Raw genomic sequence first — 23,987 nt, forward strand, 5'->3', positions numbered from 1 at the left:
TTTTATAAGGTGTAAGGTTCATTTTTTGTGGATGTTCAGTTGCTCCAGCACCATTTGTTGAAAAGGCTATACTTTCTCCACTGAATTGCTTGGGCCCTTTTGTCAAAAATCAGTTGGGCATATTCATGTGGGTCTATTTCTGGGGTCTCTATTCTGTTCCACTGACCTATGTGTCTATCCCTCCCCAAATATCACACTGTCTTGATTACTGTAGCTATTTATTAACTCATAAAATAGGGTAGATTCCTTCTACTTTGCTCTTCTTTTTCAAAATTGTTTTAACTATTCTAGTTTCTTTGATTGTCCATACAAATTTTAAAATAAGCTAGTCTACAAAAAAACTTTACTGAGACTTTGATAGGAATTACATTAAACCTATGGATTAATTTGGGGAAAACTAACATCTTTACCTTGTTAACTCTTCCGATTCATGAACACGATATGCCTCTCCATTTATTTAGATCTTCTTTGAATACTTTAATCAACATTTTATAGTTTCAGCACACACATCCTGTACTTGTTTTGTTAGATTTATACCTAAGTATTTCAATTTTTTTAGGAGTGATTGTAAATGGTATTGTGTTTTTAATTTGGGTTTCCATATGTTCATTGCTAGACTATAGAAATATTAATTTTTGCGTGTTGATCTTGTATCCTGTGACCTTGCTGAATTCACTTCTTAGTTCCAGGAGATAGTTTGTAGATTCTTGGGATGTTCTACAAAGAGAATCATGTCACCTGCAAACAAGAACAGTTTTATTCTTCCTTTCCAATTTGTATGCCTTTTATTTCTTTTCTCAACATTTTGCTAGCTAGGATTCCTAGTATGATACTGAGTAAGACTGGTGACAGCAGACATCCTTGCCTTGTTCCCATTCTTAGGGGAAAGCATTCAGTCTTTCACCATTTAGTGTGATGTTAACTGTAGGTTTTTTGTAGATGCTCTTTATCAAGCTGGGGAAATTCCCCTCTGTTCCTACTTTGCTGAGAGTTTTTATCATGAATGAGTGTTGAATTTTGTCAAATGTTCTTCTGCATCAATTGATATGATTATGTGATTATTTTTTCTCCCATAGCCTTTGATATGGTGGATTACATTAATTGATTTTCAAACATTGAAGCAGCCTTCGATACCTAGAATAAACCCTACTTGGTCATGGTACATAATTCTATGTTGCTGGATTTGTTTTGTTGAGGATTTTTGTGTCTATGCTCTTGAGGGATATTGGTCTGTAGTTTTGTTTTGTTTTTTTCTTGTACTGTCTGTCTGGTTTGGGTATCAAGGTAATACTGGCCTCATAAAAAGAATTAGGAGGCATTCCTTCCTCTTCTATTTTCTGGAAGAGATTATGTAGAATTGGTGCTAATTCTTCTTTAAATGTTTGGTGGAAATCTCCAGTGAAATCCTCTAGGATTGAAGATTTCTTTTTTGGAAGCTTTTTAATTATGAATTCAATTTCTTTAATAGTTAAAGGACTATTGAGATTTTCTATCTATTTCATCTTGGGTGAGTTTTGGTAGTTTGCAGTTTTCAAGAAATTGGTCCATTTCATCTAAATTATCAAATGTGTGTGCATAGAATTGTTTGTAGTATTCTCTTATTATCCTTTTAGTAGGTGCAGGATCTGTAGTGATAGCCCCTGTCTTATCCCTAATATTGCAGTTTGTGTCTTCTTTTTTATCTTTGTCAGTCTTCTTAAAGGTTTGTCCATTTTATTGATCTTTTTAAAGAACCAACTTTTTCATTGATTTTCTCTGTTGTTTTTCTGTTTTCAATTTCAATGATTCCTGCTCTTATCTTCATTATTTCCTTTCTTCTGCTTGCTTTGGTTTGTTTTTTTCTTCTTCTTCTTCTTCTTTTTCTAGTTTCTTGAGGTGGGAGCTTAGATTATTGATGTAAGACTTTTCCTCCATTTCAATGTAAACATTTAGTGCTATAAATTTTCTTCTCAGCACTGCTTTAGCTCTGTCCCACAAATTTTAATATGCTGTATTTTAATTTTCATTCAGTTTGATATATTTTTTTTAATTTCCTTTGAGACTTCCTCTTTGACCTATGGATTATTCAGAAATGTGTTATTTGATTTCCAAGTGCTTGGAGATTTTCCTGTTATCTTTCTGTTATTGACTTCTACTTTGATTACATTATGGTCAGAGTACATACTCCGTATTATTTCCATTCCTTTAAATATACTGAGGTTAGTTTTATGACCCAGGGTATGGTCTAACTTGGTGAATGTTTCATGGGTACTCGAAGAGGATGTGTTTTATGATGTTTCTGAATGGAGTGTTCTATAAACATCAGTTAGAACTGCTTGGTTAATGATGTTCTTCCATATCCTTGCTGATATCCTGTTTAGTAGTTCTCTCAAATGCTGAGAGAGAGATGCTGAAGTTCCCAACTTAACTATGGATGTGTTTATCTTTCAGTTCTACGAGTTTTTGCTTTGTGTATTTTGCAGCTCTGTTGTTTGGTGCATACATATTTAGGATTGCTATGTTTTCTTGGTGGAATGACAATTTCATCATACATAATGTCCTTCTTTGTCTCAGGTAATTTTCTTCGCTCTTTAGTCTACTTTATCGGATATTATATATAGCCATTCCTGCTTTTTTTTAAATTAATGTTTGCATGGTATATCTTTCTCCACCCTTTTACTTTTAATGCCCCTATATCAATACATTTGAAGTGAATTTCTTATAGACAGCATATAGCTGAGTCACATTTTTTATTCATTCTGTTATCTCTGTCTTTCAATTGGTATATTTAGACCATCTACACTTAAAGTAATATTGATATGTTAGGGTTTAAGTATGCCATTGTATTATTTGTGTTCTCTTTATTCCCTGTTTATCATTCCTTTCTTCCTATCATTCTTTCCTTTTTCTTGCCTTCCTGTGAGTTACTTGTACATTTCTTAGAATTCCATTTTGATTGATCTATAGTCTTTTTGAGTATATCTCATTGTATAGTTTGTTTTAGTTTTTTAGTGGTTTTTAGTTACTACAATACACATACGTAACTTATCACAGATTACTGATATCAACGTTTTCCCATTTTAAATGAAGTGTAGAAACCTTACTTCTATTGAGGTCCCTTTATATTCTCCCCACTTTTTAAATAAAATTTTCTCATATATTATTTCTACATATATTGAACACCACATCAGATATTATAACTTATGTTTCAACCATAAAACATAATTTTAAAAGCTAATGAGGAAAAGGACAGCCTATCATACATACCCCTATTTTTACCCATCCACGGTTTTTGTTTCCTTCCTGAAGTTCCAAGCCTCCTTCTGTTATCATTTCCTCCTGTGTTTTGGGAATTTTCTTTAACCATTATTTAAGGGTAGATCTGCTATTGACAAATTGTCTTAGTTTTCCTTCATCTGAGAATGTTTTTATTTTCTCTTCATTCCTGAAGGATATTTTCACCAGATGTAGAATTCAGAGTTGACTGTTCTTTTCTTTCAGCACTTGAAAATGCTGTGCACTACCTTCTGGACTCTATGATTTCATATGAGAAATCCATTGTCATTCAAATCAGTCTTCCCCTATAGGTAATGTGTGGTTTCACTCTCTCTCTGTTTTTTCTTTGTCTTTAGTTTTTAGAAGTTTGATTATGATGTGTCTTGGCATAGATATCTTTGGGTTTATCCTCTTTGAGTTTTGCTCAGGTTCTTGATTCTGAAGGTTTATCCTTTTTGCCCAGTTTTGGGAGTTTTCAGCCATTAGTTCTTTGAATACGTTTTATTCCCATACCCTTCTCTTCTCCTTCTGGGACTCCAATGACACAAATGTTAGACCTTATGTTATTGTACCACAGGTCTCTGAGTCTCTGTTTATTTTCTTTTCCAGACTATTTTCTATGTGTCATTCAGATTGGGTAAATTTTAATGATCTGTCTTCAACTTCACTGATTCTTTCCTCTGTCATCTCTAATCTATTCTTAAGTTCATCCAGTGAAATTTTTAATGATTTTATTTTTCAGTTCTATCATTTCCATTAATATCTTCTATTTATTTGCTGAGATTTTTAATTTGTCATTTGTTTCAAGAGTGTTTGTAATTGCTCATTAAAGCATTTTTATGATGGCTGCTTTAAAATCTTTGTCAGATAATTACAACATCTGAGTCTTCCCAGTGTTGGTATCTGTTGATTGCCTTTTCATTTAAATTGTGATTTTCCTGGTTCTTGGTATGACAAGTGATTTTTTATTGTATCCTGGGCATTTGGGCTATTTAACTTAACAGGCAGTCATCCTATTTAGATTAAGTATGCAGGGCTGTGATTCCAATGATAGTTTAGTTTCCAGAGCCATTGCAGGGCTATTCTGGTCTTCTTCATTTGTGTTAGAGGTCACTCTGACAAACTGGGTGTATTCCACACTGTAGTTTCTATCCTCAAACTTTTTGGCATGTTAATTCTAGTCAGATTCATGTATGGGTCAGTCAGGAGTTTGCCCAGGACTTCCTATACAGGTTTAATGAATCCCTTTCTCCAGCTCCCTCCTCCCCAAGATCTTCTCCACTCTCTAGTGGGGAGGGTGAGGGGGGCCACTTACTACTGCTGAGCCAAGGGCAGGGAGGTGGAAGTCCAAACTCCCCATTTGGTCTCCACTAACAAGCTGCCAGCAGATGAAGGGAGAACTGCCATAGATTGCCAGGGGCCACCAAGTAGGGTACAAAATTCCAGCTTCCCCACTCAGTATCCACTGACAACATGCCAGTAGGGAAGGAGAGTACTGCCCCAGGCCATTTGCTATCCGTATTTTAAGCCACACACTTAACGGCTTAAAACAACACCCATTTATTATCTCACAATTCTGTAGGTCAGAAGTCCAGGTAGGCTCACTGGATTCTCTGCTCAGGGTCCCACAAGGCTGATATCAAGATGTCAACCAGGCTGGACTCTTATCTAGAGGCTTGAAAGAATAACCCACCTCCAAGCTCACTCAGGTTGTTGGCAGAATCCAATTCCTTGCAGCAGGAGGTCTGAGGTCTCAGTTTCCTTGCTGGATGCCAGCCAAGGTCTGCTCTTTGCTCCAATAAAGTTGGCCATATTCCTTCTCATGTGACCCCTCCATCTTCAAAGCAGCAAGTGGTCCTCAAGCTTTGAATGTGACTTCCTTATCTGCCACTAGGCAGAGAAAGTCCTCTGCTTTTAAGGGCTCATGTGGTAAGATTAGGTCCACATGGATACCTCCCATTTTTAAAGTCAACTGTGCCATATAACGTTTCACAATTATTAGAATGATAGCTCATCACATTCACAGGTTCTGGGGATTCAGAAGTAGAATCTTGGGGACCATTCCTAGAAATTCTGCCCACCTCACTACCACTGGGTAGAGGACAGGACGGAATTCATTATTTAGTCCAGAGGTTATGCAATTAGAATGTATTATTCTAATGGACTCGAATTGAGCATTGTTTACATATTGCTATGTTTGTGTATTTCTAGTAAACCATTTTTTTTTACGATTTCCAGCATGATTATGTTTCTTTATATAGTCATTTATATATATATTCATAAAGCTACTTTAGACATAACATTATAATATTTTCAAATGTAGAATTACAGGTCACAGGCCACCAATCCACGTGCTTGAGAAAAGATATTAGATTAAAAAGGGTGACACTTCCTATCAGTACCATTGTACAAAAGGAGCGCCCAAGCTTTATCAAGGAGCAGAATCACCTGAACTTTTAAAAATATTCTAAGGCTTCTATCCTAACTCCTGCCCCTACTCCAAAAGTCTGACAATGCAGTGCACCTGGAGAAGGGCCAGGCTGGAGACCCACTGGCATGGAGTTGCCTGTGAGACCTCCACACTTCACAACTTTAAATAGTCAGTAATGATCACAGCAACATCCTAGATGGTTTAGATTTTGATCTGCTAGAAAGCTGGGAGTTGAAACACATGATTTCAAAGCCCCTTTCTAAGCTCAAATTCGATAATCCTGTCATTAAGAAAATAAGACTCCACTATGCATAATCACCAAGATAAGTCGGTCAGGGGACTGCTCTCCCTGAGTCACAAGACACTCCCCCCAATACACACTTCCCGCACTGCAACAGTGACAAAGCCTGAGGAATCTGCCAAATGGTGTGGGCTCTTACTAGTAACACACTTGTCCTTAATTACTCTGGACTGTTCTTGGAGTAACATTTCTCACAACAGCATCTAACGAGTTCCAGTTGTTAGTTTTAGGATTTTATTTTCCAAAAGAAAACTATATGTTTAAAATTTAAAGAACAATTTGAGCTGGAATTGATTGCTTTCAAGGGCCCCATGGATGGGGAACAACGGGATAGTCACATATCTGGATTATTTACCACTGATAGAAAAGACAGCCAAGCTCCTTCAGAAAAGCATATCCTGAACACGGCAAAATAACAAGTGTCCTTACAAATTAGTAAAATGAAATATTTTTCCGAATTGCCTTGCTTTCGGAATTTGTAGGAAAAACAGCACAAGCCCACAAATCCAGGCAAAGGTTGCTCTTTTGAGCTGAAATAGCTGATTTCTGAAGAGAATCCTTTAAAATTCAGAAAATAAGTTAACAACCATGATTCTGAATATAGAATAGCAACCTGGAAATCTCTCCCTCATGTCACTTGTTGAAGTAAATTTGTGATTCTTTTTTAAATAAGAATAGCAAAGTAACTGTGAGCTTTATCTCAGAGTGGTGCAAATATGCAAAATACTGATCGGATACTCGGGGAAGGCATAATGCAACAGGCAATGATGGTGAGAGGCTTAATCCCATCAGGACAGTTCAGACACACAGATAATGCTGCCTGCTCGAGCTCAGATTCTAGAGCCAGTCAGCCCGGGTTCCAATGCTCTCTGCTCCTCACTAGCTCGTGTGACCATGAGTAAATCTCTTAACCTTAAGTTGCCTCAGTTACCTCTTCTGAAAAATGGGCATGATAAAGAAAACAGTACCTATGTCATAGGATGGCATAAGGATTGAATGAGATAAAGCATGTGAAAGGCTAGCCTCCTTCCTGCCTGGCGTACAGTGAGCACTCAACAAATTTTAGTCATTGCACACAGACAGGTTATACACACAACGTCAGGCAGCCAGTAAGCCTGAAATAGAAGGTAGCCATTATTATTCCAAAAAGGAACAGAGCAATCAGGGCCAAAAGATAACTGCAGGTTCATTTATCATGTTCTAACAGAGTCTCCTGATGAATCCACTCAAAACCTTCTCAAGTAGCATTTTAATTAGGAACATCTCTGCAGAACAATGTCTAACACATGCTCTCCAGAGTACGGAATGACCAAAGGCCAGGTCTCAGGAGTGAAAACCATCATCCCGTGGAAGAAGTAACATTTGTGACAATACAATAGTCCAGGTAATGTGTCTCATTTGTGCTTCTAGCCTTTGGTGCCCAGCACATAGCAGATCCCCAGTAAATGGCCCCTCAGCGATTAGAGCAGAACCCCAAGCACCCAAGCACATCCTGACTAGGTGTTATGAGCCAGGAGAGGCTCTGCACACTATAAAACACCCCTGGGAAAAATCCCTGCTCCCTTCCTGGAGAGACAAGTAGCTTGAAAACAATATTCCATACAATTCAAAAAATTAGTGGCCCTTGGGTTGAAAGTGAAAAAAAGTGAAATTTGATCAAAGAGATCCACTTCAGGGTCTCTGAATATAGAATGGCAACTTGGAAATCTCTCCACTATGCCAATTGTTGAAGTAAATGGGTGATTCTTTCTTAAATCAAGAACAGCAAAGCAACTGTGAGCTTCATCTCAGAGCGGTGCAAATATGCAAAATCTCGACCCTTCACCTCACTGATTAAAAAACAACCCTATCCACCAACTGCTTTAAACAAATACAAAAAACGCTCTGGATATGCCAAAGAGAGATCTAAGACACCTAGCAAATGAAAGCTGAGGCAACGAGAAACCAAGCTGAAAATTGTTACCACTCAGCAGAAGACGTGCAAGCTACAAATAACACAGCTCCGCCTTCAGCAATGGGGCCTGCAGCGTGTAAAATGTCCTTGTACCTCACACATACACCAACAGGCAGAGAACAGCTCACTTCCTCACAGACAGTGTCAGATCAATTTAGAGATCAACAAGCATATGCTTTTAACCCCTACCGCAGCTTCCTGCTTTCTACATGTCTATCTGTAAGTGACAAAACGTCGAGGGCTGGGTCCCTCTGCTCTTCCCCACCAGGCCCTCTCCCAAAGCAGGCAGACACATGCACATCAGCCCAAGCTATAGTTTCAAGGGTTTTTCTTTTTAAAATTCCTTTGGCTGGCCATTAAAAAAATGTCTACCTGTGGATACATGTCAGGAGAACCCAGAAAAAGGCTACTTATAAATCCTTTGCTGAACTAAAATAAAGTACACTGCTGTCTGGATCTGAGGGTAAGGTTCTGAAAGGAAGACACAGTAATGAAATCCAACATGGGGAGAATGAGCCCCTGTGAAAGAGCCCACACCTACCCTTAATAGGTGGCTGTCTTGCTGTTTTATGTGGCAGTTTCAGGTCCCAGAAAAGCAGCCATGTTTTTTTTAAATAAATGACTTTGAGGATTTCATCCTAGTACCTCCTATTATAGTATCCCCATATTATGGTCTATTGTGGTCTGTTCAGAAAAAAATACCCCAAACTTGGAAATTAAGCAAAAAATGATGATCATGTGACCTTTTAATGTCATGCTGATGCATTTTCTAGTAAGCCCCCCAGGAGGGTCATCTGATTCTCTCTGGAAATGTAACTTTAATTAATTAACTTTTGTGTGTGTGTGTGTGTGTGTGTGTATGTGTGTGTGAGGAAGATTAGCCCCGAGCTAACATCCATGCCTATCTTCCTCTACTTTATATGTGGGACACCTGCCACAGCGTGGCTTGATTAGCAGTGCATATGTCTGCCCCCGGGATCCGAACCTGCGAACGCCGGGCTGCCAAAGTAGAGTGCACGAACTTAACCACTACGCCACCGGGCCGGCCCCTAAGATTTTATTAGGACATTTTACAACCCTATAAAAGCCAGGATAACATGTAGAAAAATGATAAGCTATGCTACTTTCTTTTTTTCTGGTAGAGATGATAACCCCAGAGGTAAAGATTTTATTGTCCTCTAAGACGTGAACCCATTTTGAATCTAACTTAGCAATCTTCTTTGAACATTCGTCTTTCCACTGACTTTTTACTCAGTTTCTCATATCCTCACTGAGTCAGTTTTGTTACTTTGCTAGTTCCCTCATTAAATGAGTTCAATAAAACTTTGACACATGCTCTTTCTTTGTTTTTCACAATTTAAGAATGAGTCTTTGATAGCTGATGGGCCCCACAATCAATTGGTCCCCGGGAAGTTGAGTTCTGTGCTTCAGGACTCCTCAGCCCTCATACTCATAGGGCAGCTATGCAAAGTCAACTAGGCACAGGCTGATCAGCTCAGTCACTTGGTGTAGCACGAATGAGGCTCAGCACAGGTGCAACACCTCCCCCCCCATCCATAGAGGCCACAGCTTTAAACAGAGAAAAATATATATGTTGAAAGTGAGTGAAAGCAGCAATTCCATTCCTACGTGTATATCTACAAGAGAAATGAGTGCCTGCATCCATAAGAAGACTTATACAAGAAAGTTCAGAGCCTTTACTCATAGAATACCCAAAGTGGAAACAACCCAAACGTCCATCAATAGGAGAATGGATAAACAAATTATGGCATATTCATAAAATGGGATACTACACAGCAAGAACAAAGTACTGATACAAGCAACAACATTTTGTTTCGCAAAAGAAGCCATATATAAAACAGCACATACTGTATGACTCCATTTATATGAAATTCAAGTCCAAGCAAAATTAATCTATGATGATAGATTACCTATAGGAAAGGGAAAGACTGGGAAAAGGCATGATGGAACTTTCTGGAGGGATAGAAATAGGATTGATCTGGATGATGGTTACAGAGGTACACACTTATGTAAAAAAAAATCATCAAGCTGTACAATTATGACTTCAGCATTTTACTCCGTGTAAATTTCAGCTGAAAAATGAATAAATCTTTTACAAAAGAGGAGGGATAAAGAAAAATGTATTCTAAAAAAGTGGCTGGGGAGAGAGATAGGGAGAAGAAAGGGAAGAGGGATTTAAAAAGATTCTTCTTCCACATGTACATAAATAAATTAAATAAGAACTAACTAAATAAAAGAAAAAGAAGAACCAACCCAAAGGCCATGAGGCCTGGTGAGGTACATTTATGTGTGCCAACAAATCTCAGCCCAAGAGCTGGCACAGCCCAGGCATCTTCTTAACAATGGAGTGGCCAGAATGGCTGGCATTTTTCTTTTGAGAAATTGAGACAATACAGAGTTGAGCATGGATACGGAATCCCAACACCTTGGGGGACCATGCTCAATTGGGACTCTGATTAAGGATCTGATAAATGAATCAAGAAACTGCTTAAGGGAAGCTCTCTGACAGTGATAACACTGGCATAAAGGCACACAAATAAACCATGGAATGCCACAAAATTACCCAATTCAATCTGGGGACAATTATTCTTTTTTTTTTTTTTTTTTTTTTTTTTTTTTTTTTTTTTTTTTGTGAGGAGATCAGCCCTGAGCTAACATCGGCCAATCTTCCTCTTTTTTTTTTTTTTTTTTTTTTCCCCCCCGCTGAGGAAGACGGCCCTGGGCTAACATCGGTGCCCATCTTCCTCCACTTTATATGGGACGCCGCCACAGCATGGCTTACCAAGCAGTGCGTCGGTGTGCGCCCGGGATCCGAACCTGCGAACCCCGGGCCGCCGCAGCGGAGCGCGCGCACCCAACCGCTTGCGCCACCGGGCCGGCCCCTGGGGACAATTATTCTTAAGCTAAATAAGGCATATGTAAACCCACTTTTAAAACTGCAAACTTACGCCAGTATGATTATTGTTACTTAAAGATGTATTTTCAGCTTCTAGAACTCTCTACGGCTGTTTGTGTTATTGGTAAACTCCACTGCATCCACCTACTGGATTTTCAATAATAGGCCTAAAACATTCCCAGTGGGTGAAGACTTGAAAATAGACTCGGCATCTGAAAGAATAGAAGTTTCTTTTCCTGCCAAATGTGACAGCCACAAGTAGTGCAGCCCCGGCCATTCCTGCCACATCCTCTCTGGCCTGGGTGGAACAAGCACCTCCCAAGAACATGACTTCCCCTCACTGGAAGTGCTCAAAGGAGGTGAGATGACAAGTAATTAGGCAAGAGCAGGGGCACTCGGGCCAGGGGAGAGGGTCCCTTTCTTGACGGGGAACACAGACAGCGGCACACTCAGTAGGTGGCCGGCGATGTGCTAGGTGATTTCCACGCACTGTCTCCTTTAATCCTCAGAGTGGCCCGACGAGGTAGTTGGGCTTGAAAAGGGAAACAGATGGCACACTGGAATCAGGTAATCTGAAGCGGGATTAATAAAGAGACTTTTACAAAGTGGGTGAGGTACAGAGAGACTCCGAGGCAGAAGCCCGGGGCTAGAAACAAGGGGGCCTCAGGACTGCAGGGATGAGGGGAAAGGAATGTGGAGGAAGGGGCCTTGATGGGAACAGCCACCGTTTGGCCTGGCCAAGGGACTCAAGCCAGCCCGAGGCAACCACGGGGCAAGGAGCCAGCAGGATAACCCCTGACCTGGCTAGCCTCCCTCCCTCCCTGCCATCTCCCACCAGCGCTCCCCTTGAATCAAAGCCCATGGGAGCTACGGGGCAGGAGCCCCCTGCAGTGGCCCACACTGGCCCAGCCTGAGGCTGAGCAGGTGGAGAAGGGTGGAGAGAGGCTCCGGCAGGGGCTAGGACCACATCACCCTCCATTTCACAGTGAGGAGCTCCTCTTTTCCCCAGAGCTGGAGTGAGCCTGCCTGGGCTCTTCCTGCACTGCGCTTCCCTGCCCTGGTGCCCACCGCCCTCCACAAATGCTTACGGGGGCCTCAAGACCTGAGCAAAGTGCAACTCAGAAGTTCTCTGCATCTGTGGATTTGTGGCTCAGAATGAGAGAGCACTAAGCCAACAGGACACATTAAAGGCTTTCAAAATAGCACCTACCCTCAAAACTGCAGCCAACACTGTAGTCCCTTCTCCTTCCCAGGGTCATCCTCCCTCCTTCCCCGAGTCCTCCTCTCTCTTTCCCAGATCCTCTTTTCTCTTTTCCATGGCCCTCCTCACTCATTCTTTCCTCCTTTGTCTTCACTCCAACCTTTTCCTCTTTTATCCGGAAAAACCCTCCTTCCAACCCAGAATTTGACTCAATTTCAAGGACGGTCCTTGTCCCAAAATAGGAGTTTTTGTTTAGAAGGGCAAAAGAATTCACCTCCATTTAACCATCAACAGAGTCAATCCGTGATGGCCCAGATATAATGCTTTCCTACTCTTAAAATGGGAGAAAGCTGCTAAGTTCAACTGTAGTCCAAGAAAAAGAAGTCCCTACTCCCACAACTATTTACAGAAAGCCAAGTTTATCAGCATGTCACCAACAAAACTCTCCCCAGCTTTCTGCACACCAAAAAGAAAAGAACAAAAGCAATGTTAGCAGGATTGCTCTGAGGCAAGATCATGAAGAAAGACGAAACTGGGTTTCTATGTGTTCTAGACTGGGGGGCAGCATACAGGTAGAGGGCCCATCACTGCTTTACATCAATAATCACTTTTCATAAAACCCTCCCGTGTAGCCCTCGAGGCTCTTTGAGAGGGGCACCTGCTTCTGTGGGCCCCGCATTTCACACACCACCTGCCTCCACAGCCGCACGTCTCAGGCATGGTCTGGTACCACTGAAACTACAACAGGGGCCCTGGGGATTTCTGCACACAGCCCTTCCTCCTGAGAACGATTCCGTCTTCTCCAGCGTTGGATCGGAAGTTTATGGCACCTCCTTGGTATTTCCCATGGGGAACAGCCTCCGGGGATCCCTTTTTACCCAATTCCAACTATTATTTACATCTGTGCAGTATGTCATTTCTTAAGATGAATGAGCTATATTTTTGTAATTAACCCCTAGATGACTTCTTAAAGGGCATAATTTTTAAAACTTTACTGAAAAAATAGATTTTATTCAATGCTTCATGGCCATAACGGGGGAAAGGAAAATAATACTGCTCCTATCAAAAAAGCAATATGAATACAAAGGTAGAAAACACAGCACAATTGGAATTCTGCATTTAGTTTGATTGCTACTTGAGTTGGTCAAAATTGAGTTTCACCTCCATTTTGAATGGAATGGAAAAGGGGAAAATTCTTTTAAACTATCAAAGCAAATAAACCAGTATATAAATAAAACGATTTAACAAGCTTTATATTTTTCCAGCATTTTCTAAGTGATACAGAGTTTGGAAAGAGAACATTCTGGGCCTTAAGAAAGTGATTTCAAAACAGATATCCCCAGACATCAAAGGCAAAGCCATACATGTTTTTCTTGATAGCACCCAGGAGGTGAAGCTGTCAACTCCTCCCCGTAAGAGAGTCCCATGAAATTCTCCTCAAGTGCCCCCACAGCTTTGGTCAGTAGAACCCACCCAGGAGACAGGAAAAGGGTTTCGCTTTGTACTCACTCTTACAAAGTTGTCAGGGAACAAACCTCTCCTGCCGTTGATCTGTCCCTCCCACCAGCCTCCATCCTCCTTCCTGATGTTGGTGATGATTTCACCCACGCTGATCGTCAGCTCATCGTCGTGCTGGGCCTGGTAGTCAAACTCCACTATGGCCTCCACTGGAAGGAACAGGGACAAAAAAAGAGCACCTCAGATTGGATATTGGAGAAGTCTGAGGCCCAGCATCCCTGGAAGGTCAGCAAAGTCATATTAAAGGGACTTCCCCTCTACCAATACTTAAAATAACAGGGCCACACACAGCAACCCAATTTTGGTTAACCTGAGGCCTGTCTCACAGAAACCACAAAGTGCTAGTCCGTGGTCAGGCACAGGCAGAGCAGCCTACAGGTCTCAGGGCCAGCAGGGGCTTCAGAGGGGAACCGCACCATGACAGAAGACCAACAACGTCTGCCCCAACCCCCAGAGGGAGTCCAGCATCATTTCCCCAAGTGCAGAGACGGCAGGTAACAGGTGCGAATTTGGCTCTCCGGTGCCCCCTCCCTCACCAAGACTAACTGTGTGATGCTAACATCTCTGGGCCTCAGTTGAGCAAAATGTGCACAATAATTAATTCCCACCCTACAGAGATAATGCCCATCACTCAGTGACAATGTGCATAAAGACAGCTGATACAGAGGCCCTGCTGACCAAACCAAGGTCTCAGACTGCTTACATCTGCAGGCACAAGTGCCCTCTCAACAGATGGCTTCTTAGGCAGCAATACCATTTTAAATTGTTCTCCCAATCTATGGTGATTTTCTATACTTGGTAATAGGTAGAGGCAACGGATGAAGTAGACAGGTCTTCTTGTTGACAAAGTGCCGATGCAAATTAGCAGAGCTGGCCAATCCAGAGATTGGTTAACATTTTTTTTTTATTATTTATTTATCCCCCCCCCCCAAAGCCCCAGTAGATAGTTGTATGTCATAGCTGCACATCCTTCTAGTTGCTGTATGTGGGACGCAGCCTCAGCATGGCCGGAGAAGTGGTGAGTCGGTGTGTGCCCGGGATCCGAACCCCGGGCCGCCAGCAGCAGAGCGCACGCACTCAACCGCTAAGCCACGGGGCCGGCCCCAGAGATTGGTTAACTTATCCATAGAAGGACTACACAATTCATCTAGACTTTGGGTGTCGCCCCACACCCACCTCAATCAATCAATCTCCTGTCCTTTTCCTTTTTTATTTACAGCTTAATATGAATGAATGAATGAATGAACGGCAAATGAATGAACGCAAGGGGAGCGAAAATTAGGTGAAACCCCAGTGGTGAATTGGCAACTTAGAAATTATGGTAAAATAGTGGAAGAGGAAAAGTTAAATGAGCTCTACAAGGAGCACCTATACAAAAATGAACTCAAAATGGATCACAGACCTAAATCTAAGGGCTAAAACTATACAACTTTTATAAGAACGCACAGAAGAAAATCTTAGTGATCTTGGGTTTGGCAAAGATTTCTTCAATAGGAAACAAAAAAGCACAAACGACTTTTTAAAATTCGGTAAATTAGGGGGGCCGGCCCCGTGGCATAGCAGTTAAGTGCTCTCGCTCTGCTGCTGGCGGTCCGGGTTCGGATCCCGGGCACGCACCGACGCACCGCTTGTCGGGCCATGCTGTGGCGGCGTCCCACATAAAGTGGAGGAAGATGGGCACGGATGTTAGGTCAGGGCCAGTCTTCCTCGGCAAAAAGAGGAGGATTGGCATGGATGTTAGCTCAGGGCTGATCTTCCTCACACACACACAAAAATATATATATGTGATTAAAGCTACTAAAAATTAATAAGGAGGGCCGGCCCGGTGGCTTAGCGGTTAAGTGCGCGCAGTCCGCTACTGGCTGCCCGGGTTCGGATCCCGGGCGCGCACTGACGCACCGCTTCTCCAGCCGTGCTGAGGCCACGTCCCACATATAGCAACTAGAAGGATGTGCAACTATGACATACAACTATCTACTGGGGCTTCGGGGGGGAAAAAAAAAGGAGGAGGATTGGCAATAGATGTTAGCTCAGAGCCGGTCTTCCTCAGCAAAAAAAAAAAAAAAGAGGAGGATTAGCACGGATGTTAGCTCAGGGCTGATCTCCCTCACAAAAAAAAAAATTAATAAGGAAACATCTTTGTATTCAAGGAAAAGGAAGATGGATGTTTTCAGTAAAGACGGTATAAAAAAAAATTCGGTAAATTAGGGTAGGTTTTCCAGGAAAAAGATTGGTAGGTGGGCGGGCTCCCTGTCAAATGGGCTTTGCACATCCATTAGGGATAAATTCCCAAAGTGCTTTCAGATCAGAAGACCCTATCCATGCAGACTGGCGTGCTCATCCCGGCCACTCATGTCAGCTAGCCCAGACAATTCACAAGCAACTTCAAATGGAATTTCCCTTCCTAGATCATTTTTTCATTCCAGAATTAGCTGGCTGACTCTGCTGTCATAAATCTGTCCAGGATGAAGTTGAGTTGTGAACCATTCTCATCACTTATCAACAGAAAGGAGGAGCATAAACAAGGCAACCCTTCCAGATTTCTCCTGGCTCCTGACAAGTACGAAGGCAGAAACATTCCAATTTTCCTGTATCATGCTCTGCTCCCCAGCAGTTAAAATGAGCCATCATAACCACTGGAACCAGGTCAATTAAAAAACAGCTTTCTTCAAATGACCTAGACATGGATCTACTGAAGCTTTGCTACTGGAACTGAGATGACGGTAACCGCTGATTATGTGCCAGACACTTTTCTTGCATTATCTCATTTAATCCTCTCAATATGATGAATCCCATCTTCCCAGTTTAGGAACCTGAAGCTCAGCAAAGCGGTTAAGCTTATTTTCTGAGCTAGTGCTCTCCAAAGTGGATGCACTCACTTCAGGAATTAGTTGACATGATGAGAAAACACTAGACCATCTATTTATTTTATTTTAATTTAAAAAGAGAAAAATGCAACTTCTCTAACAGTCCATTTGCAGAATGCCACTGGCTCCTTCATCCCGCCTCTAGGTCAGGCAGTCAGGGGTGCTCCAAGGGCAGGGAGCAACCTGAGGGGCAGCGTGCTCCTCCACAAGCATGTCTGCCAGAGCCAGCACTAGCTTTCAGCTCCACGGGGTGCCCTGCAGTGCTGTGAGGCTTCTTGGTAAAGTCTCTTTATGGCTATTACCCCTTTTAACTAAAATCACCTTCACTAAATGGATGAGAGGTTTGAAAAGATTTGTGTAAAGAAAGTGGGAGTTGTAGACAAGACTCAACACACAACCAAGTAAACAAGAAAATGGCGGAGCTGCCATGTCAGCTCCTGGTGGGAGCTCTTGCCAGCCACGTTGGGAGATGAACACAAGGACAAGCCAATCAGATCTTACAGGGAGATGACCAAAAAACTCTAAATTATCAAGACCATTTGTAATATGGATTTTCTTCCACCCTTGGTATAGGTGTAAGTTACCTAATTATAATATGGAACTTTGAGATTAGCAAGATATTTAAAACCATGTACCTGAACCTTGAGGACAAATGTCTTCATTTTTCACCAATGTCTAAAGTCATACGATACTCAATCTTATGTTTTCCAAAAGTTCACTAAACCTAATGATAAATATTTAGAAGCTTCTTTTGGGTTTTCTCAATCAACTATGACAGTAATATCTATGCATATAATCTATAAATAAATAAATATATACGGAGATAGTCCATTTTTTTTAGGTAAATTTCTTTTTATTAATGTTTTTCAAAAGGAGTTAATTTTATTCTTAGAGAGAGCTGACGTATTCAGACCCCATAATGTCAGGGCTAGTATGGCCCTTGCATCCAAGCCCCACAAATTCAATAGAAAACAAAAAATGAGGCTCAGAGAGAGAAAGCTATTGGCCCGAGGTCACCCAGGAAGTTGGGGCCAAAGCTGAGACTAGAACTGACTTCCAGGCCAGTGTTCTCTCCACAATACTCAATTATTTTTTTAATAACAGGTATTAAACAAGGGAAGAAAAGGCTTCGAACACTGACCTAGGCTCCCCAAGGCTGATCCCATTTTAGCACTTGGAGGTGAAAGCTCGTAGCTTTTCTGATGGGGACAGAAAATTGAAGTAGGTAGAGCTGGAGGGAAGCAGCACATAGGGCCTGCCTGGAGGAGAGGGAGGGAGGACAGGAAGGCTGCTAAGGAAGAATCTGGTCAAGGGTCCATCTTGACACTGAACTTAAACCCTGTGTGCTTTGGGGGACTCAGAACCCCACTAACTTCCAGAACACAACTTTGTGTCTTTCTTCCTAAACAGCAAGTCTCGTTTTCTCCCTTCTGTGTGTGGGCTTTACCAAGGTGAAGCTTGAAAAGGACAAAGGAATCTGCTTCAAGAAGATGGTCACTACGAAATAAACAGCTGCTGCCTGTGGTTGCAAACCGGAGAGAGAAGTGCATCCTGGTTTTGCTTCAATCTCCCTCCTCTGACTAGTTGAGGACACACCTTAATTGGCTCCTGCTATGAGTAAGGCTGAGGATTAGGGATCGGGGACTCAGGCATAAGCAGGGCATAACTGCATAATTTTTGAGTCTTCTCAATATCCTGTTGAGCTGGTCTTTCCTGATTTACCCTTGCTTTAAACTCCCAGACGCTTAAGTCATCCCATGTACCCTGCCTGCCTTCTGGCCCCGGCTGGGCCTCGGCTTCCTCTATGACCTTCCTGGCTCCTCCACCCCCAGGCCTCCCTGGGTCCTGGCACCGAGGCAATTGCTTGCTGTGGTGGCTGTGCATGTGTCTCGTCCTCCCAGTGAGCCTCTAAATGCCTTCTGGGTATGGATCACCTTAGTTCTGTCGTGGCCCCCTCTGAGCATCCATGACATGTAGTAGGTGCTCAATAAAGCCTTGATACACCGACTGCGCCTCAACTTGCATTTTATAATGGCAGAGAGTTCTCTGCCCAACAAAGATGCTACTAAAATTCTAAGTGTCAATCACATTTCTGCAAATTGAGTCAGATTCTTCAGTGCACTAAGGGAGCTTGCTATTTAAGGGAACCTGTGGTTAATTCTTTTGTAACATGAATAATCACTTCCTGCTTTACCTTTCCTGTCAAGATGAATTTTTACATATCAGGTTTCTCTAAGAGGAGGAAACCTATGTATGGCTTTGCTAAGAGCTCATAAAACATGAGGCTGTGTCTCTCCTACTCCCTCTAAGGGCTCTTCTCTGTGTCCCTTGTAAGCCTCTGAAAGGTTCAGGACTTTGCTGTACACAACACTATCACTCGTCACATGTGGCTACTGAGTACCTGAAGGGTGTCCAGTCAGAATTGAGATGTGCTATAACGTGCATAGTGAGTGCAAAGACTTATTAGGAAAAAAAGAATGTAAAATATCTCAATTTTTATATTGATTGCATGTTGAAATGATAATCTTTTAGATATGCTGGGTTACATAAATATATTATTCAAATTAATTTCACTTGCTTCTTTTTACTTTATGAATGTGGCTACTAGAACATTTAAAATTACATATGTGGCTTGTATTATATTTCCCTTGGACAGAGATGGTTTAGGATAATACTGGCAGACAGGAGACCAAGACTTCGCATTGCACAAACAGTCAAAATATTCACAAGAGCCCATGAGAAAGTCTGTGCCCCCCAAACCCATTTCCTTGCCTTCAGGAAGCGGCAGGTAGCTGCTGCAAGCAGAAAACATTATCTAAGATTCTTTTTTAATGGTACCCTTCGGGAAACTACCTCTGGGCATAAGCACAAAATTAAAACATTAAGCTAAATAAAATATATCAGAGGTGTAATTATGGCAACAGTAAACAAAATCCCATATTTAAAGACACCATAAATTACAAAACGTAAGAACATCTCCCTGTCAGAAAAACACCACCCTCCAGCTGCCTGCTGTGCCAAAAGCCAGCCTCCACAAGTTTGCTACATCTACTGTCGCTGCAAAAGCCAAAGAAGCTACAGTTAACCGTGTGTACAAAAAGAGAGAGCCAGAGGAGATAAGAGATCTGTTTCGAAATGCAAAACGCTTCAACCTCCCCATCTCTGCCTTCAAACTTGCTGGGATGTCTCCTCCCTCAAAAGATGAAATAGGTGGTTTTGAACTGTGGGTTGGCTAAGCCAGCTGCCAAGCAGCTTCTCACGGCAAACTTCTCACGGTGGCGGTGGCGTTTCAGAGGCCCCGATCTGTGACCCAGCCCCTCCCTATCTCTGTGCACTGAACTTCCTCCCTCCTGGCGCTCACCACACTGCCAGTACATGGTGGCTCACCCCGATCAGTGCAAGCTCCATCAGGGAAAAACCCTTATCTTTTTCGGGATTCTACCTCCCTTGCCTAGCATCATGCCCGGCTCAATAATTATTTGAATAAACCAGAAAGCATGAAGGCGAATGAAAGTTTCCAATTAATTTTCTTCATCTATATCTACATAGAGATGATGTCACAAACCTCTCAGTGCAGTTTTAAGCTTTAAGAGTTTCAGAAGTAGAAATGTCACAAACTCAAGTTGCTTTTATGCTTATTTCATTTTGTGCATTTTAAAGAAGAAATTTTTCATGTTAAGGTTTTGTTTCAGTCATCTGATTGAAGAGAGCATATAAAATCAAGAAATAATGTTTCGCCAAAAAAGATCACGATCGCTGATCATTAGAGATAGAAAGAACTTTAGTTATCATCTTGTTAAATCCTTTTCTTAGTTTTACAGATGAGGAACTGAGGCCTGGAAGGTTCCATGACTGAGGCTTAGAGAGACTGAGAGCTAACTAGGACTAAGCTCCCCCAAATTACAGTCCAGGTGAGAGAAGGGAAAACCTAAAGTGAACAGGAGGGAAAACTGAGACCAGGGAGATACGGACTTCCACGCCATTGGGTTTTTCGGGGTTTTTTTCTTTAACATAGAGCATAGTTTCCAGAATACCCAGAAAAAATTACACCAGGCAGGAACATATAAGAACCTGTGTTCAAATCTAAAGAGACAGAAGACAGATCAGAGGTTGCCTAGAACCGGGGGTGGGAACAGGGACTGACTGTAAATGGATCTGAGAAATCTTAGGGGGGGAGGGAAATGTTCTAAAATTAAATTCTGGTGAGAGTTTCACAATGCTATGAATTTACTAAAATCATTGAACTGTATATTTCAAATGGGTAGAATTTTATACCTCGATACAGCTTTTAAAAATAAAAAGTCTATGTGATATATGTTTCGGAATTTGTGATTGTAGATATTCGCTCATCAAAGTGGTTGACTGCATTTGTGTCCCAGAGAGAGACCATTCCCCATTCAGGGAGGGAAAGCCAAGTGGGGGAATTTCCCCTCCCCCATGAGATACAGTCTGACGGGACTGTCCATCAACATGCCCGGCTCTCTGCCAGCACAGGACTCAACTATGTCTCACAGCAGCGGACGTGACAAAGACTGGAAATGGCTGCAGCAGATTCCCCAGCAAGGTTCCCAGAAGAGATGGGGATCCCCGAGGCTGCCTGGTTGCCATTTTTCCCCAACCTGATCCTCCAGCTTCCCCTTCTACCCTGTAAACCAGCCCGTAGCCTTCCAGTAAATCCTCTTCCCTACTTTAGTTGAGGGAAAGTTGGTTTCTGTTGCTTGTAACCAGAGAACCCTAATGGATATGCTCATGCATCAATTATTTAAAAAACAGACTCTTCCCTACAAAGTCTGCATGAGGCCCAGATCTCACCAACCCATGCTTTCCTGGTAGTGTCAGGGCTGAGGGTTTGGGGACCTGAACTTCCCAGATTAGGGCCACAGGCGCTACGGGGACCTCCAACTCCAACAAAGCTGACCTTCACACCAGCCACGTTTCCCTTTGGTGTCTTCACAGACACTCCGCTAAGGGACACTAGGCCAACAAGGGAGACATTCCTCAGGCCTGAAACTGTTAGAAAGTGAACATCGCCTTCCCAAAGGAAGACAGGCTCAGAACACAGACCCCAGTGAACAAAGAGCCACTGGACCTGAACTCTATCCCTGGGCAGGAGGTGGCAAACCGTTGGCAGGGATGCCTTCCTGTAGGTTAAATGATGTCTGTAGTGGGCCCAGTAGCAGCTCCCAGAACTGGGCATCAGTAGGGAAATAGAAAAGAAACAAATCAAGAAAGAAGAAAAAGAAACCCAGTTGTGAGAGAAGAAAGAAGGCCCACCACTGACTGCCTCAGACAGCACTAAGGACGCTCCTGTCACACTGCTTTCTAGGACAGCCAAGGAACCCAGGCCTCCCAGCCCATCTCTCCCCTCTTGTCGCCTCTATCTAAGCATCTTTACAGAGAACATGAGGTATAGGAAAAAGAACACAGGCTTTGAAGCCTGGTAGACCTGGGAGCAATTCCAGCTTAGACATTTACTAGCTGTGTGACAAGGGGCCAGATATCTTGATTGAGTTCATTTTCTTTGTGCTTAAAATTGGGAGATGATATACCCAGTGTGTTGCTGCGAGGAGGAGGGATGATGCCTATAAACTCCTATACACAGAAGTTGCTCCATAAAAGACAGCCACTAGTCTTCCAGGCTTTACCATGCTGTGCTGTGAGGGTTTCCCCACACATGTCCTCCCTGTCTGGCCCCTGGAGTGGGAGCCCTTAAAGGGCAGATCTGAGGATCCCCTCTCCCTTGCCTGGTATCTGGCATATAGTAGGCACTCAATAAATGCTGGTAACTGAGTGCATGTCCTGAGAAAGTGTCACTCCCAAACCAGAGCTTATCACTCGGCACAATGAAATGCAGTTACAAATGTGAACCTAGTTGTTTGACGTGAAGGCTAGAGAAAGTTGAGGATCAGCATGACCAGTTAGTCACAAAACAAGTATAGCCCACCGGTTGAGGCCTTCCAAGTGCCACTGTGATCAACCTCGACTCCATTCCCACCTCTGCCACAACCATACCCCTGACAGCAGAGGGGCATTTGATCAAAGACGAGAATGTGAGGCAGGGCCATGGCTGGGTTGCCCTGCTCCCTCAACACGAAGTGCTTCACAGAGCCTGGGGCTGAGTCCCTCACAGCCTGCACTGGGCAGCCTCGGCCTCACCAGGGCCTCACCCAAGGAGCCAGGAACAATGAGTTATTAAACACCTCCCAACTAAAATTCACCCTTGCAAACCGAAGGCACTGCTCTTTTAAGAACATGCATTAGATAGACTGGATGAGAAAAACTTGGCCTTTTTTTTAAAAAAGACTTTTTAAATGAAAAAGAAAGCGTGTGGATGATTTTGCAGGTAAACACGAGTGAAGAATCAAGACGATTGATTATCATTGGATAAGCCTGTACAGAGAATGGTTCTATACAATAGTCATGGAGGGGAAAATAAACTGCATCTTAGAAACCAATATAATAAAAAGGCAGTTAAGTCAAAATAGTTTAGCCACTTAAAGAAAATACAACCTTTTCTTTAAGTAGAAGAGAGAAAGCACATGAATGTTTCCTTATGTAAATATTTGACAGTCTTAAGTAATAAAATGGCTTGAGGATAAGTAGAGATGGTATTTTTTTTCCTGATTTTTTAATGACAGCCCGGTTCTCAGACTCAAAGGAGACCCAACGATAGGTGCCTGATTAGAAGGTGATCGCCTATTTTTCTCAGTGAGAAGATCCAAAAGGTTTGGGGCCAAACAGACTTTAAAAGGGCAGAAGAACAGTCAAATGTCTGCTTATACTATGTATTAATTTAATTAGAGATTATGTAAAATAAAATAATTAGAAAACATTGCTTCCCCCCAAAAACCCACTAATTTCATGAACCAATTTTATTCGTTCTGCATGGATGGTTGAAACACATTTGATTAGGGATAAGGTATCTAAAAAGTTGCTTAAACTTCTTTATTAAAAATTAATTCATAGAGCCCTATAGTACAAGACATGTCGCAAAGACTGTCATAGAATACAGCTCCTGCTTCTCTCAAGGACAGTATGGGGACGGATGGGAAACTGGCTTTAGAGTTGGCCATGTTGTACGAAAGAAGAAAGGCAAAAAGCCTTTCTGTTGATCTCAGTGTAGCTAAGCCAAATCAGCTGTAAGAGACAAGACTGTTTAGAAGAGCAGGGAACCAGGTCAAAAGGAGCGAAGTGAAGAACAATTCCACAGAAAACACGGTCAGTCTGCCCAGCAGAGGTTGGGACGAGGGCTGAGTCACTGCATGACCTTCTGTTAACAAGAAATGCACTGTCTGATAAGGGAGAAAGTAGAGAGGTGACAGGAAACCACAGTGAACCTTCGCTGCCTTCCCCAGCAGATTTAGTGTCCCTCTTCAGGCTTCATTTATACCCCCAGGTAGAATAATCCTGCTGAAGTATGAGCCCCTGGAAGGCAGAACGGAAGTATAAAACTGAAGCTTGTGGGCCTCCTAAAAGAAAAGTCACATTGCCCAATGCATCTTCCTCTCTCAAGTGCTGAGCTGACTGCTTGGTCCCATCAGGC

General features: G+C 42.4%; 1 protein-coding gene across 2 annotated transcripts in view; it reads right to left on the reverse strand.

Annotated features, from left to right (window-relative positions):
• Positions 1-23,987, reverse strand: part of SH3KBP1 (SH3 domain containing kinase binding protein 1) — a 337,148-nt gene that overhangs the window by 275,756 nt on the left and 37,405 nt on the right. The window contains exon 2 of one of the 2 annotated variants that reach the window (XM_058535538.1): positions 13,569-13,726. In XM_058535538.1, the coding sequence (XP_058391521.1) occupies positions 13,569-13,726 (158 nt within the window). Of the gene's footprint in view, positions 1-13,568; positions 13,727-23,987 lie in introns of those variants that run through there. The other variant, XM_058535540.1, reaches the window with a different exon arrangement.

Source organism: Diceros bicornis, chromosome X, assembly GCF_020826845.1.
Source record: "Diceros bicornis minor isolate mBicDic1 chromosome X, mDicBic1.mat.cur, whole genome shotgun sequence".
In the NCBI taxonomy this organism is placed as follows: domain Eukaryota; kingdom Metazoa; phylum Chordata; class Mammalia; order Perissodactyla; family Rhinocerotidae; genus Diceros; species Diceros bicornis.